The sequence below is a fragment of the Juglans regia genome, chromosome 13, assembly GCF_001411555.2.
Source record: "Juglans regia cultivar Chandler chromosome 13, Walnut 2.0, whole genome shotgun sequence".
NCBI lineage: Eukaryota > Viridiplantae > Streptophyta > Magnoliopsida > Fagales > Juglandaceae > Juglans > Juglans regia.
The window spans coordinates 4,914,093-4,941,842 of NC_049913.1; the positions used below are offsets into that span (position 1 = coordinate 4,914,093).

The window sequence follows — 27,750 nt, forward strand, 5'->3', positions numbered from 1 at the left end:
TGTTGTGTTTCGGTGCCTAAAAATGGACGGTACTGGAGAATCTGATCAGATATTTGAATGGCCCACCCCAATATATATATATATATATAATCTCAAATTGCTATATAATTTAAAATTATTTTTTAAATTATTGATTTTGACAATCACCACATTAAACTGTCAAAATATTACAATAACCCATTGGTAGTAAACTATCCACGATAAAAATTTTTAAAAAACAAAAAGAATAAAAAAGTTAATGAACATGAAAAAAAAAAGTATCACTATAAGAAATTAGAAAAAATCACGCACCAATATTAAATGTAAGGCATTCGTTTAATGAAATAATGTAAATTGAAAACGAAAATAATTTTCGTGAAACAAATGACCTTATTCTTTTCTCAAAAAATTGTTTCTTTTATTTTATTTTATAATAAAAAAAATTATGTGAATGTTGGTACACGATTTAGTGCACCAAACTGCTTGTACCTAGCAAGTCTCATAAAAAAAATTGAAGTAAGCTACCATAAAATGGAAAGATTTTGAAACAGTAGGCAGAACAGTTAACACTATTAAGGTTCGTTTGGATAATGAGATGAGATGAGATAATTTTATATGAATTGAATAAAATATTATTTTTTAATATTATTATTTTAAGATTTGAGAAAATTAAATTATTTATTATATTTTATATAGAAATTTAGAAAAGTTATAACAATGAGATGAAATAAATTGAAAGTTTTTCTGTGTCCAAAATGGGCCTTAGTATTTACCCTTTTTTTGTTTTTTTTCCTACCGTGTACTACCTTTGTAAGGATCATGATTCTTAATCTGTACATACATCTCATCGGTGGGATCATCCTCATACTCGTCTCTAGGCAACGAGGGATGTATGTTATTTGACCAAAAACCATTGTCGATTTCTCTGTGACATTCAGTGGTTTTGAGAAATAGACGATAACAAATGAAGAGAACATTCAGACTGCATCATAATACCTTTTTGAACACTAATACAAATGCTTTACAACACAAAATCCAGCCAAATAGGAATAATATATTAGTATTACACCAACCGCATGCTGCCATTCTATGATTTCTATCAACCTATCTCTTACTACTGTCATTCGTTTTTGCATAAAAACCTATTAAAGAAATCGGCAAGATGACTGGGAATGACAGCCGAATCACAACCTCACCACTCAAACAAGATGGTGATCAAACGAGCTCAAGCTTACCAAGGGCAGAAGTTGTCATGGTCTTAAAAAGGGGAGCTTTCTCATCTGTCTCCCTTCTGATTTAAAGCAGCCACTTGACTTGATGCATTTCAATATATTCTCAAGCTCGACAATCTTGAGCTTCTTTGATCATCACTATTTTTAAAGAAAAAGATATCTACAATGACTTGGTAGTACGTTGCTCAACTTAGGTACTAGTCTAGTTTCTCTTGAGAAGGTTCAGTTATGATTCATCTGTCATTCTCGACACCCAGGCTGACTGTACTTTCTCACACATAGCAGAAAAAGGATAGCAATGGCTGAAGCCACTAAAATGGCCTGCCCCATGCTACTGAGCACTTATTAAGCAATGAGATTATTAAGCTAATTCTTTTGAAAGCATGTAGCGGAAAGTAAAGTTGTGAGGCGTCCACTCAATTCCCTTCCAGGTTCTTTTGTGCCGACACTGCCGAATGCTCTTCCTCCGAGTATCAGGTATGAAATGCTCAACCATCTGCACCAAATCAGCCGAGCACAAACCTGAATCCTTGGCAAAAGACTCCACAATCTTTGGTAGAAGGATTTTCTGGTCTTTACGTATGCTGAAAGTTGATTGAATGTACTCTTCTTTTGCAGCCTCCAGCTCCTCAAATACTCTCTTGGATGTGTATATACGGACCTAAGTAAATGATAACCAATGAGAAAGATCCAGGGACAAATTTGAACAGTCCAAGTGTTTTTTATAAAATGCCAGCCATCTTAGACCCCATACTCTGGTCCAGCTTGGATCAAATTATAGTTGCTGTAATTGCTGTAAAGTGAATGAATGTCAAACTACTTGAACCATCAAGGTATCTCATTTAGACAAGAAGTTAACATTCAGCTGCGCATGGATTTATACAAGGTATTATTTCAGCTTAGACATGTGAATTATGAATTTGCAGCTGCAGGAGTAATTCACCAATTGAGAGCAAAATTTCTCTCAGCATCAGATTGGCTCATTCAGAGTCAACCTCAAGAATCATTTGTTTGCAATTAAAGCAGTTTCCAAGGATACATTTATCTAACAAGTACAGTAAGGATATGGGCATACCGCAGGATCAGAATAGCTGCCAGCACAAAGTGCAAAATGTAGAAGAGGTTCAGGTTGCTCAATGGCATATGCTTTCCGTGCATCTCCAAACTTGAATTTTGTCCTCGAGGAAAATAATAGCCACAACCACTGAGAGAAAATTTGAATTAAATCAGTCTCAATTCAGCAAGTAGAGAAATTTCAACCTTAAATCAATAGCAAAATGTTGAGACTAACAACTGATTCCTACCACATAAACAGGATTATATAATGTAAAACAAGTACAAAATGATTAAGGAATGGAATTTACTTGTCCTGGACGAGGCAATCTACAGCCCAGGATAGAGCTTTGTATCATGTCTACACTAATGGTGTGACCCCCAACATTATATGCAGCCTGCATCATGCACAAGCCTCATGTGAACAAACTGTAAACCATTATTTTATACAGAAATTATCAGGAAAGTGATGTGAACCTTGAGTAGTAAAGAAATTCTCTTAAGATTGTTCTGTGGAATCCCATAAACCAAAAATGCCTGCAAGACAACAGACAACAAAATACATTGGATATGCTTCCAGGCTTGAAAGCAAAATAACAAAAGCAAAGCAGAAACTGTCACGACTTTTACATGCATTACTAGTGCATTGTGGATATTAATCCAAAAGGCCAGCTTCTCCTCCTGTTTCATCTTTCTAGGATCAATTTCTTCCAAACGAGAAACAAGTGACCTGCAAGGGAATAATTTTTCACTTTTTCATGTCATATGTATTTGCGACATGGTTATTATAAGAACAAGTTTCTTATGCCTGAAAGTCATACTTTATTACACTTCACACAAAAATATCCAAACAAAACCCTATCTTCTATTTCATGTGGCAGTGAATTCTCTGAGTACTTGTTATAAGAGGCAACTATTAGAAACTAAGAAAAAAACCAAGGCGCCAATATTTAATCAGAAAGTCTAAACATAAAAGCACACTATGAAAATTGTATATTCAGCCAATAATTTTACATCACAACTGTAGCATATTGGTCCACAGCACCAGGGATATCCATGATGCTCCATCTTGGGTTCATAACAAATTTGATCACCAATTTCTTATTCCTTTTTTTATGTTGTTTTCTCAGCCGCCAGATGGAGCATGTAGGAAGTGAAATCCACTGAAAACAAACAAAATAGAATGACACAAGGTTGAGAGTGAGAGTGAGAGTGAGAAGGCTCACCTAAATTTTCGTAGCATATATTCAGTTTCTTTTAATTTCCGACCCTCTCTACATATCAGTTGCACCTTTACCATGGTGCAGTAAGGTCCACTGAATTCTTTTGATCCATCAAAGTGGAAAGGATTATCAAAGTACGAATTGAATGAAGATAAATTCTTGCACTGCGAGCTCCACTTATCACTCTGACCTTGTGCAGAATGCTGGTACAGTGATTCTGAAAATGCAACAGGCGAAGAAGGGTAATCATTGTTTGTGAAAGGTGGGTCTGCAAGTTCGCAATATATAGCTGAAATGCACTTAATCAACTCCTCAGAAAGCCAGTTTGGAGTCTCTGGAATATCATTGGAGAAACATGTCCCGAGATGCTCCGCCAGACTTAAGTTTGAAGAGGCAGTCTGGGCTTGCTGAAGAGAGAACATTTGAAGCCACAGATTAGTTACACCGATATATTGTCATTCAAGCCAACTACAAGCAGGTATATTACCAGGAAATGTCCTAGGAAAACACAAATGTTCCCTTGAAGGGATACTAATATCCACATATAAAGTTACCTCCAGCATTGACAAAGGTAAAGAATGGTACGAGTCTGCAGCTTTAGTTGGAAATTTCGTTGGCGAAGTTCTAGCTAAACAAACTGAACGCTGAGAAAGCAATGAGTGGCTGCAATGAATACTAGAATCCATTAGCATCCGTGTTCCCCAAATGTCATTGCATGCATCTAGTGGTTTAGCAATTGAATTCCGAGGAAACTTAAGATGACTGGGGCGGATGATTGAATCGTCTTTCTCCGACATAATATCATATTCAGCCACTTCAATAATTTCGTCGTGCAAGACTGAAGTCGATTTAGATCTTCCCTCCATGTTGGATGGATTTGATTGTTGTTGATTAAATGTTTTCCGATACATACAAAGAAGATATTGTTCCAAATACGCAACTTCCAATTCTAAGACTGCAATTTCCTTTATCAGTTCTTGAGCAGGCTGAATTCAAGCAAAAGGAATATCAAGCGTTTGTGAAAAGCAAAATCAGCAAGTAGTATGGCACATATCAAGTTCAGTGGATTATTCTTCTGCACATATCGCTAGTAAAGGAAGACAGAGGAAATGTTTATAGCTTGTCTGGTATTTAAAGTATGTGATATGCATTGTAGGAAGTAGACATTTTACAGAGAGAACTTACCTCAGGGATTGAGTTTTCTTTAGTAGCATCATATGAGAGAGGCCGATGACTTAATGCCTTCTCTAACGCACGACGTACTTCAAATTGGTCCTGTAATTGTCTTTGAAGCTGTATAACCTGCAGAAGATACAAAGTGAATGTACTGTAAATTACTAAATGCATGTTAATTACGAGAACTCGTTCTATTGTTCTGGACTGAACCTTGACAAAGTTACACAGCCTCACAACTCAGAAAACTCGAAATTTATACCTCTTGTTTCAAAGAACTTTGAATGTCAGTGTTCATAGTTTGCCTCTTCTTGGCTTGAATACAGGCCGTAGGTTTTACCAAGTCCTCCTGGGAAAAACACAGGGTAAATATATAAAAACAATTAGATAAACCAAACTTGAAAGTGAGGAGCATTTATTCTGATTTCTGAATGATTGCTTATTACCAAAATCAAGTATGACTTCCCTTTTTTGCAAAAAAAATTCAAAAGTAGTTCGTATAAGGTAATAAAAGAAGTAGCCACTGCATTGTACTCAGGGTTGTTGTTTAGGGGACATTAAAAAATGAAAAGAAAAATAGTTTTCCGACTTTAACGTTGCATAATACAAGGAAGACCTTCAGCAAAATGTTCTTGCATTGGTGAAGTAAGAGCACGAAACAGATAATTGAGTTTCTTACCATGTTAACTTGATAAGGGGATTCAAGGATACTATGTAATCTATCTGCCTTGAATTTTCTTTTAATTGGATCACTGTTGATGTAAAAGAAAAAAAGATAGAGTCACAATAGAACACAGGAAAAGACATTTTGGAAGTTTAAGCAGATATATTCTATTCGAATTTACTTGCTACTGGAATGCAAGGACGACCCAAAATTTTTGAGTCTACAATCTCTACCTTCTGATTAAGTAATGCATTCTATCGCAAATAACTTGAAAAAATAAAAACACTTCTTGCTTAATGCTTGACTCATATATACAGTCATAATAAAAGTAGTTCAAACTTCTTGTACGGAAGAAGCTCAGGTTTTCACTTCCAGGAAATTAAAATCCAGCTTTATTTTCAAGATTACATTCATAAAGCACATAGAAGATCAAAGAGGCAAAGTATCAGACAGCTAATGGGATTTGCAGCTAAAACATGGGAAACAAGAATTGCCCACAGTACTCTTGTTTGCCACAGCGCTTGAGCCTACACACGGAAACCATTTTAGCTTGTTTTCCAGTTCAAGAAAACCATGGCTTGACAAGGGATTAGGATTAAATGAAAGAACTAAATAAAAATTTTATCTTTGCTGAATATAGAGCTACCTCGTGGAACGCTTGTGTCTTGAAATTTTTTCTTCCATGAAGTTGAATGCTTTCAAACTAGAACCCCGCCACTCTGTTTCATGCATGGTAGTATCAGAATTGGCTTCAACCCCACGGTTAAAAGATTCCCTGAAACAACATTAATTGCAGCAAACGCAACCATCAGATATGAACGATTGCCTCAACAGGGAAGCGAACAGGGTTACGAATACATCCAAGGAACATTAATTGTAACACAGCAAAAACACAACTCAAAAGCAACAGAACACATACTGATAGAATGAGACTGACAATTCACGGAGATGTGTTCTTTTATTTAAAGTTGAACAAAATTTAGTGGTGCTACGACCGAGTTTTCGGCTATATATAATTCAAAACCAGAAACCCCATTAATTTGTCCTTTCGATACAAGAGAACTAAGGAAATAGTGCAAGGATAACGTTCTAAAGTATATATGCTATACAGTACAAAGTACCCTAAAAGGTGGTCATTTTTTTGACTAGTCCCTTGTCTAAGAAAGTTATACCACCTTTGAAGCTTTAGCAATGGTGGGCTTTTTGCATTGCATTAAAAGAAGTTAGCCTGTTCGTGGCGTTTGATTGAAGACTGATATGTAAAAGTAGAACTCAGCCATTTTAAATAGGTACAAAGAGACAACAACAGTTTGGTGCAAAAGAGATCTATATATATATATATACACACATATATATACAAGGAGAATAGGAGATCGTGGCACATGGACCTTCTTACAGTTGAAAGTAAAAAGGAAAGTACACTCGGTTTGGTTGTCATGCCATGTGACTAGTTAAATACAAAAATGTTCCTTGTGTGAGCATGATTTTAGCTGCCCATTTCTTTGATGCGAGGAATACTTGCATGCATTTTATTTCATTGTGAAAGTGGTATTCAAACAAAGATGAACAACATTTCAATATATACTAGTTTATCATCTCGATTCGAGATATCTTACCCGTTCTTTGGTAATTTTCTCAGTCCGTTCGGTGCTGCATAGAAAATGAGAGTTGCTAACGACACTGGAAGGAGGATTATAGTGGTGTTGGTCCCTAAGTCTGAAAGGGAAGCACTTGGAAAAAGAAAGGCAGCCTCAAAAGGGCTGAAAGGTGAATGGGAAAGTTAAAACAGTGTCTGATTGACATGAAATGACTGGTTTGGTGGGCTTTCCATTGTCTAATCCCTCTGGGGAAACAATTAGGATACAACCAATTTGTCCAGTCAAAAAAAATGCTGAAGAAAAAAGTCCTTGCCTTTTTTTGGGATGCGGTGCTATTCAGAAAAAAAACAATATAGATATTGAAGAAAGGGGAACCTGCAAAATGTTTCAGAGCAGATTGTTGACAAATGACACGTGTAGTTAGGGTTGAACATGCCCATTTAGAGTTGACATTTCGTGCAAGACGGCCGGTTTTGCTGTGGGCGATACAATTTGGGTTCATGTAAAGGAAGGATCAACGAGACCAAAGTTCGAAGCATTCATAGTTTAATATTATTTTGGACTAAACAATTTTCCTTTCCTCTTGCACTTGCATAATTAGAAATAGTTCTTGACACATCTCATATCATTAGAATTCGATGCTTGCTGTAGAAATTACCCAGATGGGGGAGGCCATTATCAACACACAAGACATACATCCTCCTTGAAGATTTTGGTAATGGGCCAGGGGTTTGGGATTTGAGCACATTGTGTCTCCTACATGTGATTTGGCCCTTGGGTGTTGTTTTTAAAAAATGATTTGTCTACATTTTTTTAATATTCTATTCATATCAGACATCTATCAATTTCTGTCCTTCTCTCGGCTGTGCTTCTGGGATGTTCCTATTCCCTCTAGTCTCTAATGTTTCTCAATTCTCGGTATAGAACAATCTCGTGATCTTCTATTTTACCTATTGTTTACTCTTTATTATTTGGACAAAAAAGAACACGATAAGACTGGATATATGATACATCTGTTTCTTGTCCTGATTATTAGTCACAGTGACAGAGCAACCCCTTCAAAAGAAAACCAATTCATATATATTATTGTCATTTTTAGGCTTTACTTTTGGTTGTTAAATTGCATTGAGATCAACTCAATTTAATTTAATTTTAAATTGAGTTTTAACATTCAAATACACGACTAAACTAATAAACTCATCTCAACTCAAAACTTTTTTTACATATAGAACTCATAATCATTTTCAACTTAACATCTTTTTATATGCGAAACTTACAACTTTTTTTAAATTTTTATAGATATATCTAAACTCATCTTAAATGGACCTCACAAAACTTACTTCATCATTGAAACTTACTACTATTCATAAAGAATTCAACTTATCTTAATTCAGTTCAATATAAAACCAAACCGTAATTGTGCATAACCTTAAATTATATACAAATTAAATGGGGCAGTTAACTATGTTTCAAGAAGTTTCTAGTTTGGATTCAGGTTGATGGTCAACTTGGAAAAATCCGTACTGAGGAATCAAAACAAAATAGAAATCTCAACAATATTTGGTTTTCATTTATCGATGTCAATTAAAAAATGGTAAATGAAAAAACAAACATTTTCGTTCTCGAGCAAGTCAAAGTCACCAATTTTCAAAGAAACTGACAGACATGCTTACAGTTTATTAAAAATATGGGGTTTCGATTATGGCTTTGGACAGTTGAAAACTAATAACTAAAGAAATAGAGTTGTACAAACACCAATGTCATTAGAATGAGTGCAAGAGATAACTACGAAAAAAAGGTAAAACTTAGAAAGATGCATTTGTCATTTTCTGTTGTTGTAAAATGTATTGAAATCAGCCACAACTTTTTGTTTAAGCATTGTCATCGTTTTCAATTTTCCTGGTAATCAGATGATCTAAAATGGTCTAAACTCCAAGAGAAAAAATGGGTTCTCTTTTCATGAGTGTGCTGGAACTTAATACATGCACAAACCCTTCACATTCTTTAACACATAATTGGATGGAAGTGAGAAAGGGAAACATTCTCACTTCAAACTCCATCATTAGAAGTTCATGATTCTAAATAAGATAGAAGAAGTACGCCAAACAAAACATAACAATCTAGTACGGGGAGCTCCACTTTGGTAATACAGCCTGCCTGCATTAAAAAAATATGCATTCAACTTATAATTTGTTATTAAACCATCCATGTTCGCAGTCCCCGAAGCTAAGCGAAGTTTCTCTCAACTAATCGAAAGGAATCTTTTCTTCGAGATCAATGAAAATTTGGTTCCATCTTATCCCACGAACGAGCAGAGTTTCTTGGAGAGAGGGAGCGAGAGAGAGAGAAAGGATCTGTAGGGAATCAAAACCCAGATGAGAAGCACATGAAAGGTGAACTTTCCAAAGGCATTGCAGCAGATTAGTCAATGCAAATGATGAGAGCAAAAAGGCATCTGCTTCTGGACTAGGCCCTTCTTCTTCTACTCCTGCTCTGTAATCTATAGACACGATAAATCTCAAATTATTTTTTTAATGCAGTAGTCATCCACTCAATATTTGTAAACTGTCTGTAAATCGAATCGTCGATTATTGAGAGCAAGGTATTTAAGAAACGTTACAGCTTGGACTGGGCATGAACCCCAAACAAACACACATAGATTGATTGGTACAATTAGCTGTCAAATGCTAAATTGTCAGGTCGATATTATTACTGTTCCAAGAGCACTGAACCCATTACAATTCAATTACCATCGGGATGAATAGCCACCTTTGGAAAGAATTTTGTTACACAACTTCCACCATACTTCACACTTCACACTTTTTTAAATTTTTAATTTTTTTTAAATCTTTTTTTGAGTTTATTCTTTTTAAATTATTTCAAATTTTTTATTCATTATTTATATAATAAATATTTAATAAAATAAAAAAATAATAATAATTAAAAATAATGTGAAGTGTGGAGTGTTAGGAGGTTGTGAAGATTTTTTGTTGGAATAAAATAAGCCTTTGCATGTATAACCCAACTCATGGTAAGGTAGCCACGTTACTGCATTGTTGAGTTGAATTGAGTTGAGTTCTTTATAAATAGTAATGAGTTGAGATGGTAGAATGAATTTTGTGGAGTTTATCTAAGACGAGTTTGTATTTAGATGTTAAGATGAATTTAGATATATTTATGGAAAGTTGAAAAAGATTGTGAGTTCCGCTTGTAAAGAAGTGTTAAATTGAAAAAGAATGTGGGTGTCACGTGTAACGAGATTTTGAGTTTAAATGAGTTTAGTAATTTGAGAGTTGGATATTTAAATGTTAGCCTTAGTTTAAAATTAAACTGAACTGAGTTGATCTTAATTGAATCTATCAACCAAACAGGATCTGTCCTCTGTTCCGTACCATTCACTACAGGAAGATAAACAGGATGGCTTTGTGGCTTTAACTGTAAAGAGCTGGAGGGTTATAGAGTCGTATCATGGACAAAACCAAACTTTCGCTTGAAATTATCTTTCTTGTACCATATCATGTACTTCTTCTAGGGCTTCCTCATCCCATTTGTATTTCAGACTGAGAAAAAGGGTTTTTTTGTTTTTTGTTTTTCGGTTCCTATGGTTAGTTTCTCTCTCTCGGGAGCCAATCTCAGCTCATAAATCACTAGCTCCTTTCCTTCTGGCTCCTAGCGATTTGAATCTTTCTGCTACTGGATTACTAATGAATCTTTCTCCTTTCCTTTGGCTCCTAGGTAAGGTCAAAGGTAATTGTCTCAAATCTCAAACTACAAAAGGCAGGGCATGGATTACCACTGGTTGCAGGCTCACTCCCAAACATAGCCAGTTCGATTTACCTTAATTCATCAGAATTAAGTGTAGCTTTAATACCCCCACCCCCCGCGCGACACAATAAAATTGAAAAGCAATGAAAATAACTAAACCAGAAAAGTGAAACATTGAAGATATATGAGTTTAACTTTATTCAGTGATACAATTATCTACAAATTGCTCAAAATGTAGAGCCTAGTTAAACAAATGGAAATTAGAGAATAACCTTATCAAGATTCAGGAGGAAATATCAAATTTTTTGAGATCTAGCTTTGCGAGTATGGCCCATGCTATTCACCATATCCTTACGGGTGCAGACAGGGAACATATTTACATTCCTCAGCACTCTTAGCTGCCTCAGCACATAAGGGAAGCTGAGTTGGTCACGTGAAGTAAAACGAACCACCTCATTAAACCAGAGGCACATAAACAAATTTGTCAAAGGCGTGTGCTCCCTCACAATTACAGAAGCTTCAGCTAAAGCTGTGCATAATAAAACAATGTTAGGATCAGCTCACATAAAAATGGATACATTTGATTCGTAATGAAATGTGAATTAATTAAATATCTCATCCCTTTCATGTGTTTAAGATAATAGTAAGGTCCAACATGCCCAATCTTTGTTAAACTATTTTTTCAGTATTTTTCCTGTTGACTGGCTTTCTGTTCATAAACATTAAAATTTCAGAAAATTTTAAACCTACCCCCCTCTTGAGTTTAAACACGCGCATCACCACCTTCCAATAACAATCTTTCGACCTATTGTCAATCGATTGCCACACCCCCTTTCACTACAAATTCCAACCACATTCATCTAGTCCATTAAAACTCCACTCGGAGACACAACCCTTCCAGTGAAACTTCAAGAACAAAGATTGAGGTAGTATAATGAGGGGAATTGTCACAGCAGTAACAATTAGACAAAGGTTGAGAAGTTAATATGATAGGACAAGGAGGGTAATAAATGGAGTGAAGTTTTATATATATATATATATATATATATATATAGGTATAAATGGAGTGAAGTTTAGAAGATAAAATGACAAAGATTTCCTACTTTTCGCAGAAACTAAAGCTTTTTATATCAAGAATTGCCTGGAGTAATTGGAGCAAGGTTGTGTCAGAAGATTGATTTAGAACAATAGTGGTATAGCCGTTTAACTAGAGAAATTTTTTAATTTTTATCTTGGCAGGAGAAGAAACTGGACTAGAAATAGAAGCACACCTTTCTTTCCATTGAACCTTTTTTCATCAGGGAAGCCATCGTGATGGTACTGAGACAGCTGCACCTCAACTTCTTCTGGGGTGGCTTTGTGTTTCTTGACCACAGCCTTGCCTTCATCATAGATACTACTGCGAGCTCCATGTTCTGAAATTGCTAGCACAGAATTTGTACGCCAAAGAAGTGCTTCCAAGACACCCAAGGGATCTCTCCGAAACTGAGACTTTGAATCCACCCAAATTGAATACCTAGCTTGAGGAAATAATCGATGCCCTAACATCTGTTTAAAAAGGTGTAAAAATAACAATATAAATATACTGGTTAATATATATCATTCTCAAAAAGATTAAATTTTGCTTTAAAAATACGATATTAACTTTAATTGTCTGCTTCGTAACTAAAACAACACCTAAAAAGTTAGTCATACATGCCTATCATGCATAAATAAAGAAAAGGGCAAATTGAAAGAATTGACATAAACAATTAAATTGATAACCAATGAGAGACTTCATGATAACCCACCATATGAACTTAACAGCATGTCACTAGATATCAATTCAGTAATTTCAATATTAGGACTATACATTCCAAAGGACAGCACCTAGCTGCTAAAGATAATGATTTAGATATTTATTCCCAGAATCAAACCTGAGGCACCTTAAGGAAGCATTATCTTGAAAAATAAAAAAATATGATAAGATGTCCAAAATATCTAAACCTGAACAGAAGATCTGCCTTATATTACCTTTGGGATTTTACCATTCAACCGTTGGTCCATAAAAGGGAGCTGCCTAACAACCACAATTCGCCATTTACCAATCATTCGGTCCTCACCAATTATATGCCCCTCTGACTCCTGAGTTATGCGTGTAATTTCATCCCAAAATGCCACATAGCAAACCTGCATATCAAAGTTTGGAGAAATCATGCATGTAAATTCAAATTCAAAACTAAAATCATGTTCGACTTTTTCATTCAGGTAATAACCTTTCTAAGTGATGTCTCTGACATTCCAATAGGTTGATATAGATCATCTCCACCACCAAATGCACAAGTAGACACTACAACTTCACAACTTTGCATGTACGTCTTGTCTTCGTCAGTTATCTTAAACCCCCCATTTTCACTGTAGAAACCACAATGCACCACAGCAGTTTCATTCACCTGAAACATTCATTTACATACTATAAGTCTATAACCAATAAACAAACTGGGCAAGCAAAATCTGGGGCATGTTGACCACACCAAGCACCTAAAGAGGCAAAAACTTCTGAAATAAGCGAAACCAAATTTTCAGGTCAAATATTGTTTTTATTAGAATAGCTCCAACATAAATCAAGCAAGATATATTTTGCAGCATTAAAATACCAAAGATAAAATATACACCATTCAATTGTAGACCGATAATGGAAGAGCAATATTGACTTATAACCTTATAGCTCTGCTCTCTCTCAAGAATTGTTTGGTATCCGGTAAACAAATTAAATCGCGTAGCATTAGTATGATGCTGAATAAGGTCAGCGTTGCCGTGAATGTTAGCTCCATCAGTCTCCGAGACGTACTCTATTCTATCAATAGGAAAACTTGGTGATTCAAAAGAAGGAATTTCCAGATGTTCAAGCTCCTCTGGTGGCAAAATCTTTAAGCAACCTGGTATAATGAAGGAAATAAAAAATTAAAGAAAAAGTTTTTACTAACATTGACCTCCCACCCAGAAGAAAATGTAGACCATTCTCTCAGCTTCCTAACTCGACCACGTTAAAATTCTCAAATTTTCCAAACCTTATTCCCCACTTTTGCTGAGCGACCAAACAGATCAAAATTAGTTCTGAAAAATCTGCAAAGTTAACATATTGAGCAGTACTTACGCTCTCTGCCTCCATGAACAGCACGCGTCCTCGGGTCCGACCGGTTCAAGTTACCAACCGAAACCTTCCTCCCGAAACTCGGGACCAATGTAACCGATGGATCCGGTTGTTTCTCGAAAACCCTCGACACCTCGAAGAGGAGCAGCCCCATTGCAGGCACGAACAGAATGATGGGCCACCATCTGACCACTTTCCTCAGAGCCCTGACGAGGAGATCTTTATTCTTCTTGCTCCGAGAGCTTAGGGAATGCTGTTTACGGCGCTTTCGTCGGGCTCGGAGGAGACGAGAGCGGTCGTCAGACTCCTCGTCTGATACCGTGATCGATATAGTGGGGTGGTTGACCGTGGAGGACGACATTGGCGGTGGCGGTGGCGGTTAACAACGGTCATGGAGACCTTGGAAGGGAGTGGTCTCGGTGGTGGTGATGGCGTCGGCAGCTTGTGATTGCAGAGAATGGTCGTGGTTTGAAGTTAGAACGGTATCGTTTTCGAATTTGCACGGGGCAGAGATACTGCCTCTGCCTTCAATTAACCAAGTCCGGTCTGTATCGAATACGAAAACTTATTAATTCGATTATTATTATTATTATTATGGTTCTATTATTCTTTCGTTTGAAAATTGGGAAAATGTATTGATAATGGTAAATTATGTAATTGTCCTATAATTATTTTAAAATATATATATATATAATTCTTATTAAAAAATTTAATTTTTTAATAATAAACTTTACTTTTTTTCAAAACGATATTTACGCACTTTATGATTATATATAACATTATTAAGACATATGTAAACTACAGTGCCTAATTGTAAAGAGTAATAATTTAGCTCCATGCACAATCCCTTTATAAAAAAAAGTAAACCCTAACATACCAAAGTTAAAAAAGTAAACTTGAAATTATCTCTAGTCTTAAAGCGTACACAAGGGAGTGCACACAAAAAAATAAAAGGAAAACTCTGAAATCCGCACAAAAAAACCAACCTTTTTTTTATAATGAACCTCATTTTTTTAAAGGGAGTTCACAAGTCTTGAAATTGTATCTGACATTGCTCTATCCAAAATCGATCGAGATTTCAATGATTCACATATCTTATGTGCAAGTGATGAGAACCAAATAGGATTAATAAAACTCCCAGAAATACATACATAACCTCGTCTGAATCTGTTGGCAAAACTCCATCCACTCTGTTAGACTTGAATAAAGCAGTTCCACAGAGACTCTCGTAACAGACATTTGATATCATTCAAAGACAAACTGATTTATTCCCTTTAATTAGCATTGAATGGAAGAGGGGGAAAAAATAGAGCAAACCCATATCAAGTATCAGAAAGAATAATACAGCACTAAACTAGGCAGGAAACAATCAGATTCAGCAAAATAGCCTTTACTTCCCAACATCCAAAAATATGGAAATATCTCAGATGTATAAGGGGGTTCCTCAAGATTCAGATAGAAAATTTACACATCTATCGCCCACCAAAGCCAAATAAAAGGATATATATATATATATATGTACGCATTTTTGGATCTTCGAAGTTGGATCTTCGAAGAGAAAATGATAGAAATAGGTACAAGGATTTCCCACATTTCTCTTCGAGAAAATCACAACAAAAGAAAAGAGAAGATAATGCGGAAAGGTAAAGTTCTTGGGTGTTATCATCGAGAAATGATCAATCGCATTGAAGTAATAATGGAGTAATGTTAGATCTGTACATATGTTGGTACTTATATGAAGCCTACAACTTTGAAGATCAAGTTCTGTCAACAACCTCGGCTGGCAAGTTTAGATCAAAAAGGCCACCTCCAAGACCATCCTTTCTAGCACGCTTCCTGGAAGAGCATCCACTCTCGTCGGAACTCCCGGAGCCTGAAGGTCGATCAAATTCTGCTGTCCCACCAAACATTTTCAATGTGTCAGAGAAACTTCTATTTATGTCAGCATGACTAACCATCCAAGCAACATCTACTGAGCAATGTTCACAAGGGTAATAATATATCTGATAAACTATTTGTTTACAACTAAACACAGAAAAGAAAATCCCAAATTTGCACCCTAAATGAAATGCAATGCCAAGATCAAGATCGCAAATATCTTTTTTTGTTTTTTTCATATCCTATTCTATTAGAGGCAAGATCATGTTATAATTCAAAGCTAAGGCCCTATACTCAATCATTTCCATACGAAACTATATGAATCCAACAAATTTGGACATGTGAACCCAATCTCTCACATATGAACCACAAAGCTCTTAAACACCTTTAACCCAATAAAGGTACTAAGTTTGGTAGTGATTTTTTTCCCTTGTTTGAGTTATCCGATTATATCTTTTGTCAAGTAAGGATGGTACTTTATCGTGTCAATAATAATCCCATGTCAGTTGTACCCCAAAAAAATTGTAAAACGACAAATTAAACTGGCTGCACTTAATAAACCTTATATATATATTTTTTAAATTCACTGTCAAAAAATATTTTTCTAACAAAAAACATGTTGAAGGAAGATTAAAAAAGGGAATGTTTAACTGAAACGGGAAGATCCATTTCAATTGCAAATCATCAGTATACATCCATAGTCACATATCAAGTTTCTCATACCTATTTTAATGCCTCATATCAATGATAGACATGCTATGCTTAAGATACCATAGAAGATTTTGTAGCAAATAACCATAACCACGAAGGATAGTGAAGTTACTCTAACTTATGGTTACACATTCCATGTGTCACAGTTCATGTCCTTCTACCAATATATATCATACAGATAACAAAAAAGGTCAGGAGGTATCCATTTTACCACTTGTGCCATGGTCAGAAGCTACATATTTGTCACTATTATTGGCTTTCCAGCAAGCAATAAGTTCTGATGCCCTCTCAATTCCCTTTGACTTGTAAGGAGCAATATTGTGGTTACCAAATTCGAGAGAACCCAACAAATCATTTTCAATGCAATCATACCTGCATGAGATTTATAAATGCATGAGTTTAAATAGGCCCATATAGTTAAAGCTTTTGCAACAATAATGCAGATACTCACAATTTTTGACAGAGTGTGTCTGTAATAACTGACAAGTTAATGACTTGCATCCTTATCTCCATAACTTTATCTTCACTAAATTGATCGAAGGGCTCCTCCAAAAACTTAGAAAGTTTCTCAACATTTGCCTCAAGCTGCTGCTGCTGGTCCTCAAATAAATGCTGTTTAATTTCATTTTCTTCTTTTGTCATCTCATCATTGAACAGCTCATCTCCAAACATATAGAACGCAAATGGGTATGAGTATGAAAGAACACGCCTGGATCTGAAAAGCCTAGAGAGCCCATTATTTACCCAGCTGAAATCTCTGAGCCTTGAATCCCTTTCTTCTGTAATTGACACCCTCTCTTGTATGGTTTCTTTCAACTTACTTTCCTGCTTGAAAGAATCTGTGTGAGCTCTGTAGCGATTAAAATAGTGCAGATATCGATCGTGATCCCGCTTTGCACGTTCAGATTTTTTCTCTCGTTCTGCTTTAAAACGACCACAACTATGACCAGTTATACTTGACCAAGTATGGTCTCGGCCAGTAGCTCCACCACAAAGCCAACTGCATAAAATAGAAAAGCAAGTATTTTGTATCAACATTATTAACAAAAGAAAGGCCAAATGTGGCTGGATTTCTTTTTATGCGGCGGGGGAAGTTATCAGACCAACTCATGCATGAAACCAAGTGATGCCACCAAAGATATCTAATTAGGAATTTGAAAGAAGAAGTGAAGTGAAAACAAAAAAAATTTACAAAAGATGAGTGACCATGAAAAAAAAAGGACAGGTCAAGGAAATGATGACCAAATAAACCCGAACCAACATTAAGCAGCGAAGGGGTTCTATTCAACCATAGCACCCAACTCCCAAGTGTCCTTAAGCTATACATGGTTGCAATCATCTATATTTTAACAGCAGCAGCAAAACCGTTGAGCCAATCCAATGTATTTTGGGATAAAATAACATGAAATGGAAACCCTAGGGGGGGGTTGTTCCGTAGAGGAGGGAGAAGCAATGGTTCCATCATGCATTTTTAGAGAAAGAGTTATGAGTTAAATTCTCTTGAATGCACGGTATTCCTTCAAAAGTACTGAAAGCTAATCTAAAAACACAATAATCGAAAAAGCACCTTATTTCCTCTCGACTATAGTTGAATAGAAGTTTCATTTCCTGAGTCTCGAATAATGTCTTTTATTGAGTCCCCATAGCCCTACATAGTCTGTAGAGTCATTTTTCACTAAGAAGGATTGCAATATAAAAGAGAGAATTCCAGATTGAAGATCTCTTGACCCATATATGATCCAGTTCTACATCTTAGTGCTGAACTAATGAATAGAGATTGAGCTTCACTTCGCGAGTCGGGAATGGCATCATTTATTAAAAAGTGCTAGCGTTGACAAGAGATGAGCTAAAGAGGTGGCCAGGCAGTTAACCAGACCCTACCACATACAGACAGCAAGCAAGAGCTGTGCCGGCTGGTAGCAGCATATTGTTAACCTCCATCGCTATCGCTACCCTATTTCGCCACTGATCCCGATACCAATCCGGCATATATATAGACATTACTGGGCTCCCTCACTCCGGCCTATCTGACGAAGTGACTCCCATAGAACACAATATCATGGATCTAAAATAATTAAGGTCATAACCAAGGTGATACTATGACGAGAGATGTAATTAAAATTTACTTGTTAATAATCCCAGCAGAGAGAGATAAACTAATTAATGTCACCATAAGCAAGCTGATCATAATCCAAGCATCGGGAGATAAAAAAACACTAGTGGCTGGTATGGGCTACTTCTGAGTTTTATGTGCCCATAAATCTACAAGACAACTTTCATGTAAGTGTTACAGAACTTTGATTTGAGACCTAACCAGGCCCAATTCAAACTATGAGAGTTCATATAATTTCAGGTTATATAAGTTTAGGGCCTCATTTTCGCATATATGTCATAAATGAAAAGCTAATTACAGAGAAGAAAAGAAATGAGCCCTCACCAAAATGCTTGACCACAGATGCAGCTCACAAGGTTGCAACCACCATTCTTCTCCACATGTTTGTGGCACTTTGGACAAGGCTTTGTATGAGCTGTTATCCAATTAACTGTTTCTGATTCATCTCGGCACTTCTTGGCCCAAAGTTCCCACATCAGACATGAACAAGGCGAGTGTGCTTCTGACAAGCAACTGAAACAAAACTGCAAACCACATGAACATTCTACCTCGCAGAATTCATCATCCTCAATGCGGATTGCGTTCCCGCAATGTGGAGCACTTGGGCACCATTTAACCCTCTTATTATCTTCAATATATGACTCAAGAAGAAATCTATCAAACTTCTCTGCCATATCAGGATGCCTTTTACTGACTAAATTCCTTACAACTGCTTCATCACATATAGAATTGCATTTGTGTGCCATGCACCTAATGCGCCTACTTTGACCATCATTTATCTTCACTATAAAGTGTTCTGTCCAACCTAAAAATGAAACATCACCATGAAAGATTATAATCCAGATAATTCCAGCAAGATATTGAATAAAGAAAAAAAAAAACTGGAGGACAACAACTAACAAGAACTCGTGATAAAGCAATACCCCTCAAAATTGGGGAAATTAGAAGGGGAGGATAACGTGATTATGTAATTGTTCCAAAGGCACCTTTATACACATAATAATTTATTAAATTTCAGCAATGTCTAAAAAAATACTCATCATTTATCTTCCCCGATTGTAAATCTACCTGATATGTAATCTTTTCCTCTCCTTTCCACCCTAGGCTACAATCAAACAAGGGAGGGATACCCATTACCCCCACCCTCCTATTATTCACTAAAAACATCCAAACAAAATGAGAGTTATTCTCCTCTCTAATCCTCGGTCCTCCCCTTACCACTCCCTCCAAACTCCTAAACATAGTGTAAAAATCTATGAGATAACTCGGGACATATAACAAAGATTATATAACTTTCAAAGCAAACTGCACTGAAGCAGAACATATGGAAACAAAAGCCAGAGTGCTTACAGTTGTTGCAAAAACAATGGCCACAGTCCACTCTTGTTGCCTCGTCACTAGCTACATCCTCCATGCAGATATCACATGTTATTGTGGAATACAGTGGTGAATCGAGATCTTGATGCTCAACCACTGTAACACCCGCTTCGGCAAACAAGCAAGCCTTCCCTTTCTCTACAAGCACTGCAAACAACCGTTCAACATCCCAGCGGTAATGAATAAGTAAAGTCCTGGCATGATGCTCCCTCAGGGATAGCAAGTCCATAACTCTACGCAAATCCTCCCTCTACATCATTATGTCCCAACGTAAAATATCAATATTATAAAATCTTTAACGAGAAAGTCCTGAGAAAATAGTGGAAACAAGATTATTTTTTACCTGCGCAGCCAAAAGAGATTCTTTTGTAATTACCTGCGAAAGTGCAACGGTTAAGCTAAACGCGGTAAATATGAAATAGAATCCTTGGCAGAAAGAGGACTCAGCACAGGGACAAGATAACCTTACGATAATACGATAAAGTATAAACCTAAAAAACAAATAAAATTTTTGCGTTTGCCACTTCAAATAATTTTGAATCTCCATATTGGAAGTCTGGAAAAAGAAAAAAAGGTTTCAATAGCTTTACATGCAACTACCGGCAAAACCTGAAAAATAAAAAGAAGCATCCCGGACACCAAAAAGCAAAACAACAAAATTATGCAGCAACTATTCTAAGCGATACATTCAACAAAGTCGGCTACTTTGAGCTCAACACTGATCAAATTCCCAAATGCCAATACCCCCCAAAAAATGAAACCTTTGTTGCAATATAACTAGAGCAAATCAAAGCTCTTATCCTTAAAACAAACAGCCCCACTCCCCGCGCTCCGTTCCACCAAAAAATAAAAAACCGAACGTCAGAAGTATAACCCAAATTCACGATTAATATTGTCACCAGAGCCCGAAAATCAGCAATCCCAAAGTCCCCATGGCCCATACACCAAAAAACTGGAAAAGAAACACGCAGCCGTGCAAAATGAACCAAAACTCCCATAAAAAATCTCTCTTTACAGAACAAAAGAGCCCTCCGAAATCAAAGATAATTCCACCCCCAGAATTTCCAAAGCGAAAGTTAAAAATAAAAGTCCGATACCTTAGTCGTGGGACCCTTGGTAGGGGCACACTGGAACTCAGACTCCTCGTTCTCAAGGCCGTCGAGCGAGTCCCGATCGGAGTAATAATACTCCTCGTCGCTCGCACAATCCTCCATGGACAATAGTTACTTACCGACAGCAAATATTATATGTACAATAAAATTACAATGAATGAGTAGATGGGCATATGCATAGGCCAATTGAGGCGGAGATTCGAATATTCAATCGGATCCGATGACCGGAGCCGAGTAAAATCCGGGTATTCCGGCAATATCCGATGAGTATATCGACAAGTATGCCGGCGATGAAAATGGAAAGAAAAAACGCTTCCGGCCCTGAGGGGAAAGCATAGACGAGTGGAACACCAGGAATTGTTGTCTGGACGGAGAGAGAGAGTTAATAAAACGAAATCCTATGCCTTTCGTGGAAATTAACGGAAGTTCTGTTACAAACGGCGTCGTATTTTTGCCGGTGAGTGGTGACCTTATTTTTCTTTAAAAAAATATATAAGAAATGTCGAATCCTCACGTGTTATAAACTTATATATATAACTGTTAAGCATCAAATTGCTTTAGGGGGGGGGAAAAAAAAAAAACTGTTAAGCAATTTGTTATCCCAAGGATAATAAAATTAGTTGGCTATTTTGCCTTCAAAGCCATATTCAATTTTTCTTAAAACAATATAGATTTCATGTACTCAAAAAATACATACAAAGTTGGACTTTGGGTCCTACGTTAGAAATGTCGAGTGGATGTACAGTGGTTTGATGTGAGGAACTGAATAACTTTGACAACTCAACAGTGATATTTGTTTGTCTCCCAATAAGTTTTTGTAAAAGTTTACTGAAATATTTTAGAAATTGAGGTAACTTGAGATAAGATATTAATTGTAAATATCAATTTTTATTATAAGACATATTTAATGTCTCACACTAAGGTCTCGTATGGAATATGGACTGAACTCATCGTAGTTCAGTCTAATTTTAAACTGAATCTAACATTAAAACACTCAATTATCAAATTTCTAATCGCGTATCAACTCTAAATCTCTTTACATGTGAAATTCATAATTTTTTTCAACTCAATGCCTCTTTACGTGTGATTTATAACTTTTTTCAACTTCCTATAAATACATCTAAAATTATCTTAACATCTAAATACATATAAATTTATCTTAGATGGGCTATATAAAACTCACTTTACCATCTCAACTCACTACTATTAATAAATAATTTAACTTATCTCAACTCCACATCTAAACGGATTATGTCAATTTATAAGTTGCAAGAATGAACAACAAAAGTTTTTTTCTTTTTCACATCCCACCCATGTGATCAAGTCATGGGAAATAATGTGACCATTGTTCATTTGTATCTGTCCAATAGGAAGGTAACATGTGGCAAATGTAATGAAAAAAAATTGGTGCCACGTATATTCCTCCCTTACACGTCCATTAAAAATGAACAATAATATTGCTTCGTTGGCAAGAGCAATCTAACGGCTATGATGCAATCTTGATGATTAAGCCTTAATAAAGAGCCAATATTAATACTTGGTAATAACTAACAAAGTGTGATTTAAACATTAAAGGCTTATAATTGTCCTGTCTTTATAATCTCAAATGACCTGGATACTAGCTGTATAGGCAATGATGATAAATACTTAACATTAATGGAATAAATAATTATTTAGCTATATTTCCTTTTATATTTATAGGTTTTTTCTTTCTAAATCAAATTATAAGATTATATGAGCTCGTAGTAACTAAGTTTGATCAAATGGTGAATAATATTTAGAAATTTTTTAGATAATGAAAGTGTTTCATCTCACCTCATCATTATAATTTTCTCAAATTTACACATAAAATATAGTAAATAATTCAACTTTTAAAAATCTCAAAACAACAACAATATTAAAAATAATATTTTAATAATATTTTATTCAACTTTTAACTTTTATTTAAAATCATATCATCTTATTTCAATATCCAAATCACACATTAAACAAATGTTAACTATATTTAAGAAAAACGTAAAAAAACAAAATTTAATTTTAAACGTGTCAATTATTGATATACTGAAAATTATAATGTTTAAAATTTAACATTTAAATTTGAAAAAAATTAATAAAATAAAGATTATTCATAAAATTGTAAGTATATATACTGTTACTCGAATATTTATTGAGTGCATGATTAGATTAATACCAAAAGCAATTAGATATATGAGTTAATGTGTTATATATTTGATATAATATTGCAAATAATGCGTCACCATGACATTTAAAAAGTAAACTTGAAGATCACTGACAAAGATCTTTTGCAATAACACGTATCATACAAAAATATATGGGCTATGGAAGAGTACGTAGCTTCAACTTTCAATGATGCTTAATTTGAGGCCGACGACACCTAAAAAATGAGAATGGAAAATCTTAGAAACTACACCACTATCAGTCAATCCCTTCATGTCGATGTAACAGTGTTTAGTAATGCTAAAAAATAAAAAAAAAGTAATGCTTAAATCAATAGTTAATGTTTAATTAATTAAATTATAGAGCGATATGATAATGTTAAGATAAGTGCACATGCATCTCTAAATTATAAGAGATTTTATATTTTAGATTCAAAATTATCAATTTTATTTTTTATCTTTTATTTTTTGATAAGAGGATGGAGGGTTCGAAATCAGGCTTTTTATTTAGAGAACTAGGCTATATGTCATCAGACCATTAGGTTATTGGCTTCAAAACTATTAGAATTGACACAATGTATCCTTATTATAATTCGACATTTTAAGTTGTCAATTTTTATTAAAAAAAAAAAAACTTTGAATTTGCAAGCTTTAAAAGAAAACAATAAAATGGATTTTGATATCATATAATAGAATTATTAAGTAAACATTAATTTCCTGCTACAATACAGCTGGAGTAGCTCAGTTGGTTAGAGCGTGTGGCTGTTAACCACAAGGTCGAAGGTTCAAGCCCTTCTTCTAGCGTACAATTTTTACCAGTTTTTATTGATAAATAAATCCCAAATGACCACCCACAAATAGGCCCCATTATAGCGAAAATGTCTCATTTCATCATTTTAATTTTTTTAAATTACCATACAAAATATAATAAACAATTCAACTTTTTCAAATCTCAAAACAATAATAATATTAAAAAAATAATACTATAATAATATTTTATTCAACTTTCATCTAAAACCTTCTCATCTCAACTTACTATTCAAACCGTACTTAATCTTGAAATTCTTTTACGACTACAGAAGATAACCATAGTCCTGGAATTTTCAAGGGTTTTTCTCAGATCCTTCCCTGATTAGCCTAATGATATGATTTAGACAAATTCTGAACCTCTCTGATGATTTTTATTTTCCCAAATGGAGGAATTAATCATATTCTACATTTGAGTTCTGAGGCTGCTTGAGCTAAAGCCCTCAGATCATTTTAAATGACACTACAGTTATAGCAAGCAGTCAGTTCAGAGAGATCACTTCTAGAGTACAAAGATGGCTGGTGGTTAAATCACTAAAGGCAACCTAATTCATTTAACCAAAATGGAGAAACAAAATCTTGGTCTCCTGTTGATATTGACAAATTCATCCCTTGCATTCATATCAATATCAGTCAGAAATTCAGATTGGAATGTTAAATAATCGTAACTGAACTATCAACTATGCTTGGAGTACAGGCAAATCAAGAATCAAGATTACATTAGTGAAATTGACAAATAAATTCTAATTATTCATCTCATCAATGTTGGTCCGAAATATATAATCTTCACTTTCCAACTCTTCTTGGAGTAGACAAATTGATGGCATCTCGAAGCTCTCACCAGATCCTTTTCCATCCAATGATCTCTTTCCCTGAAACATGTAAATGCATCATTATGCACCACAAAAGCTTCTTCCTCTTTTGTACTTGTAATAAAATGAAAAAAACCGGTGAAAACATAAGGGCAGATATTAATCGCCAGAATAGAATCAGGACAAAAGATGAACGCATTGGTCATCATCCGAAATGACTATATATATATATATATATATCCGAAAGATCTGGGAATTTTAAAGTGATTCTATGCATGCCTTACTGACAAATGTTTTCGAATGACCTGAGAAAAAATGGATTTATTGTCAAAAGCTATGTAGAAAACAGTGAAATGCTCCAACTCCATCAGACGTATAATACATTATACCATGGCAAAAAAGACAGCCTCAACAAGTGTACAAAACAATTAAGCCTCCGGCTTTATCTGGACCAACCTTCTTCAAGACATAGAAAAAATAGTGAAATCCATCACCAAAAGTACTCCACTCAACAGACCAGGTAAACTCTGGAGCATCAAACAAAGGTCGCCTGAAATGTGGCTGTAAGAGATATGATTTCCATGTGAGAAAATTAGAAATCAGAGTAATGGCAAATATAATGAGGGAAATAAAAACTCTAAGTCTGATCATAACACCTGGCCGAAAGAAATTGAGATAAAAATCCCATCTGGTTTCAAAACCCTATGAACACCTTTGAGCGTTGCCATGACCTTGGTAACTGTTGCTGGTGGCGGATTCCATGGGTCTCTACTATCCACGAACAATACATCCTTCAAAATTAAGAATAACAATAAACGGTCCACTCATTAAAAGTCAAAGACTAGGTAGTGGAAAAATAACAATTACGAGAGTTTATTACAAGGTCTAAAGGAAAACAATCACAGATTGTGTGTTTACCATGGTTCCTTTCTCAATGATCACATCAAAACACCCATCGCTAAAAGGCATGTCTAGCATGTCAGCTTGTAGAACCTTTATTTCTGACGATTGAAGCGGCAAAAGAGAGGGCAAAGGAAAAATGAAAAATACTATGGTTAAATTATATCTGTTTAACTGCATAAGTTCACTCCTACAACTAGGTTAAAAGATAGTTGGGGGAAAGACCTTTTCCTTTTCCATTATAGACATCCTACAAGTATATATTTCCAGAATGCACATCTTTCTTTGATAAGTGATAATAATGCCAAACACAATTCAACGCCAGTGACAAACAGGACTATAATAAATTTATTTATTTTTTATAGGTAAAACAGGACTACGAGAAATTCGTCAGCAGTATTGACAAAAAAATCCAGACAAAGGAAGAATCCATCTCCAAATCAGGCATTCCATGGCATAGAGCACCCATCTCCTCATATGTTTTTAAATATATGTGAATCACAGTATACAGTTTACCATTAATCATTTGAAAGACGTGTGCCAAAGTACTAAAGTTAACTATCTTAAATACTCAGGCAAGGATGGTAAATTTTAGTCACTGACGGCTTACTTGGATCAAAGCTACCCCCTCATGGAGCATGCTAAAGAAAGAGTTTCCTTCTATTTTTCAGAAAATCATATCACTATGAATGTTACCAGCTTAAACACTCGAGCACATACAAGAGAAACAAGTCCTTATATAAGCATATAAGCAGATACTGAATGCAGTTACTTTCAGGTACATCTATCCCCACACCTTTATATCCCTTCAATGCTAATCGCCTCTGCATCTTCTCCACTGCAACAGCTGATAGATCGATGCATGTTGTCTCCGTAATCCCATCTTTGTATAACTCTTCACACAACTGTGAGTTCCCACAACCAAGCTCCAATACCTTTATCATAAAACTTTCTTATCTTTAGCGAGTTACATTACCATGTTAAGTGGCCAATTAAACTAGATTAAGACAGATTCAAGTCCAACAGGTCCCATATATGAAAGGAAAGACTTTCCAATAAAAAAGTTTTCCAATAAAAAAAAGTTAGGACCCACATTCCACCATCACTTGCCCAAATTAAAGCTCAAACAACTATATGGGTGGTTTTAGATAATCAAGAACGGAATTTGGTTGGTAAGTTCAACACATAAAATACCGAGCAAATCAAAATTATACATATATAAATAAATATACACAATGTCACGTATTTATTTATATATATCCACAGAGAGAGAAAGGGAGTACAGTAGAATTGGGTTTAAGATGAGCTTGAAAGAGGTGGCGAAAATGAGAGTAGTCTTTGAACCACTCGTAATGTTCCTCGTTAGAAAAACGATCGTTCCTGAAACAACAAGGACAGCATGAAGACGAGGCAATTAGCGAAGAAAGATAGGCGAGAATAAGGAAACAGAAAGAGAAAAGTTTGGAATAAATTATTAGTACCAGTACTGAGGATCGAGGTAAGCCAAGGCAGTGGAGGGAGGAACGCCACTCATCTTCTGCGTTCCGTTCGGATTCTGAATCGTACCCACTTACGAATTTTCGGGTTTGATTATTACTCTTCTTCTTCTTTTATTCTTCGGACAAAACCAGAAAGAAAAACCCTAAACCCAGCCGAACTTAATTCTCAGACGCGTGGCCCTATATGGTTTCTAATGCAGCCCAATTCATAAATAGTAGGCCGGCCCATGGTCCAATTTATTAAAGGCCTAGTTTTTTTTTCCCAATTATTAGAACGATAAATAATAATAGAACAAGTTTTCTACAAAATCACTAGCAATTAGGAATTCACAAAACGTAAAACCTAAACTCTAAACTCGAATTTGGAAATCATAAGGCGATAGACCCCTTTCACGGCGGTAATTTGCGCGTGGAAGTCTTCATACTTCTTTCCATTTTAGAAATTTAAACCAAAAAATAGGGGCGTGCAACCAGATCTGGATATCCGGCTATAACCGAATCTGGATTCTAATAACCGGGCGGATAATATGAAAATAATCCGGGC

General features: G+C 35.5%; 4 protein-coding genes and 1 non-coding gene across 7 annotated transcripts; 1 reads left to right on the top strand and 4 right to left on the bottom strand.

The window, feature by feature from the left end:
* Positions 1–982: 982 nt before the first annotated feature.
* LOC109010708 lies at positions 983–6,567 on the bottom strand. Its single transcript, XM_018991606.2, has 12 exons — positions 6,500–6,567; positions 5,971–6,099; positions 5,340–5,412; positions 4,923–5,009; positions 4,673–4,789; positions 4,042–4,473; positions 3,491–3,894; positions 2,895–2,994; positions 2,742–2,801; positions 2,576–2,662; positions 2,287–2,415; positions 983–1,872 (listed from the first exon to the last, which is right to left on the bottom strand). Exons 2-12 carry the CDS (start codon positions 6,054–6,056, stop codon positions 1,573–1,575), a joined length of 1,875 nt encoding a protein of 624 aa, XP_018847151.2. The 5' UTR covers positions 6,057–6,099; positions 6,500–6,567; the 3' UTR covers positions 983–1,572.
* A 4,274-nt stretch (positions 6,568–10,841) lies between these two features.
* Positions 10,842–14,377, bottom strand: LOC109010710. Its single transcript, XM_018991610.2, has 6 exons — positions 13,824–14,377; positions 13,388–13,605; positions 12,943–13,119; positions 12,701–12,856; positions 11,959–12,235; positions 10,842–11,216 (listed from the first exon to the last, which is right to left on the bottom strand). Exons 1-6 carry the CDS (start codon positions 14,179–14,181, stop codon positions 10,984–10,986), a joined length of 1,419 nt encoding a protein of 472 aa, XP_018847155.2. The 5' UTR covers positions 14,182–14,377; the 3' UTR covers positions 10,842–10,983.
* Positions 14,378–15,362: 985 nt separating this feature from the next.
* On the bottom strand, positions 15,363–21,393 carry LOC109010712 (probable E3 ubiquitin-protein ligase ARI1). Of its 2 annotated transcripts, none has more exons than XM_018991612.2 (7): positions 20,997–21,393; positions 20,243–20,275; positions 19,873–20,149; positions 18,847–19,327; positions 16,861–17,409; positions 16,621–16,781; positions 15,363–15,711 (listed from the first exon to the last, which is right to left on the bottom strand). In XM_018991612.2, exons 1-7 carry the CDS (start codon positions 21,111–21,113, stop codon positions 15,578–15,580), a joined length of 1,752 nt encoding a protein of 583 aa, XP_018847157.1. In that variant the 5' UTR covers positions 21,114–21,393; the 3' UTR covers positions 15,363–15,577. The 2 variants fall into 2 exon arrangements, with proteins under 2 accessions (XP_018847157.1, XP_018847156.1); XM_018991611.2 differs by having other exon boundaries at positions 15,363–15,714.
* Positions 21,394–23,918: 2,525 nt separating this feature from the next.
* TRNAN-GUU lies at positions 23,919–23,992 on the top strand. Its single transcript has one exon. It is a non-coding gene; the product is annotated as a tRNA-Asn (tRNA).
* A 597-nt stretch (positions 23,993–24,589) lies between these two features.
* Positions 24,590–27,338, bottom strand: LOC109014763 (EEF1A lysine methyltransferase 4-like). Of its 2 annotated transcripts, none has more exons than XM_035684109.1 (7): positions 27,189–27,337; positions 26,991–27,087; positions 26,504–26,642; positions 25,726–25,808; positions 25,464–25,598; positions 25,264–25,368; positions 24,590–24,867 (listed from the first exon to the last, which is right to left on the bottom strand). In XM_035684109.1, exons 1-7 carry the CDS (start codon positions 27,239–27,241, stop codon positions 24,739–24,741), a joined length of 741 nt encoding a protein of 246 aa, XP_035540002.1. In that variant the 5' UTR covers positions 27,242–27,337; the 3' UTR covers positions 24,590–24,738. The 2 variants fall into 2 exon arrangements, with proteins under 2 accessions (XP_035540002.1, XP_035540003.1); XM_035684110.1 differs by having other exon boundaries at positions 24,766–24,867; positions 25,197–25,368; positions 27,189–27,338.
* Between the last annotated feature and the right edge of the window lie 412 nt (positions 27,339–27,750).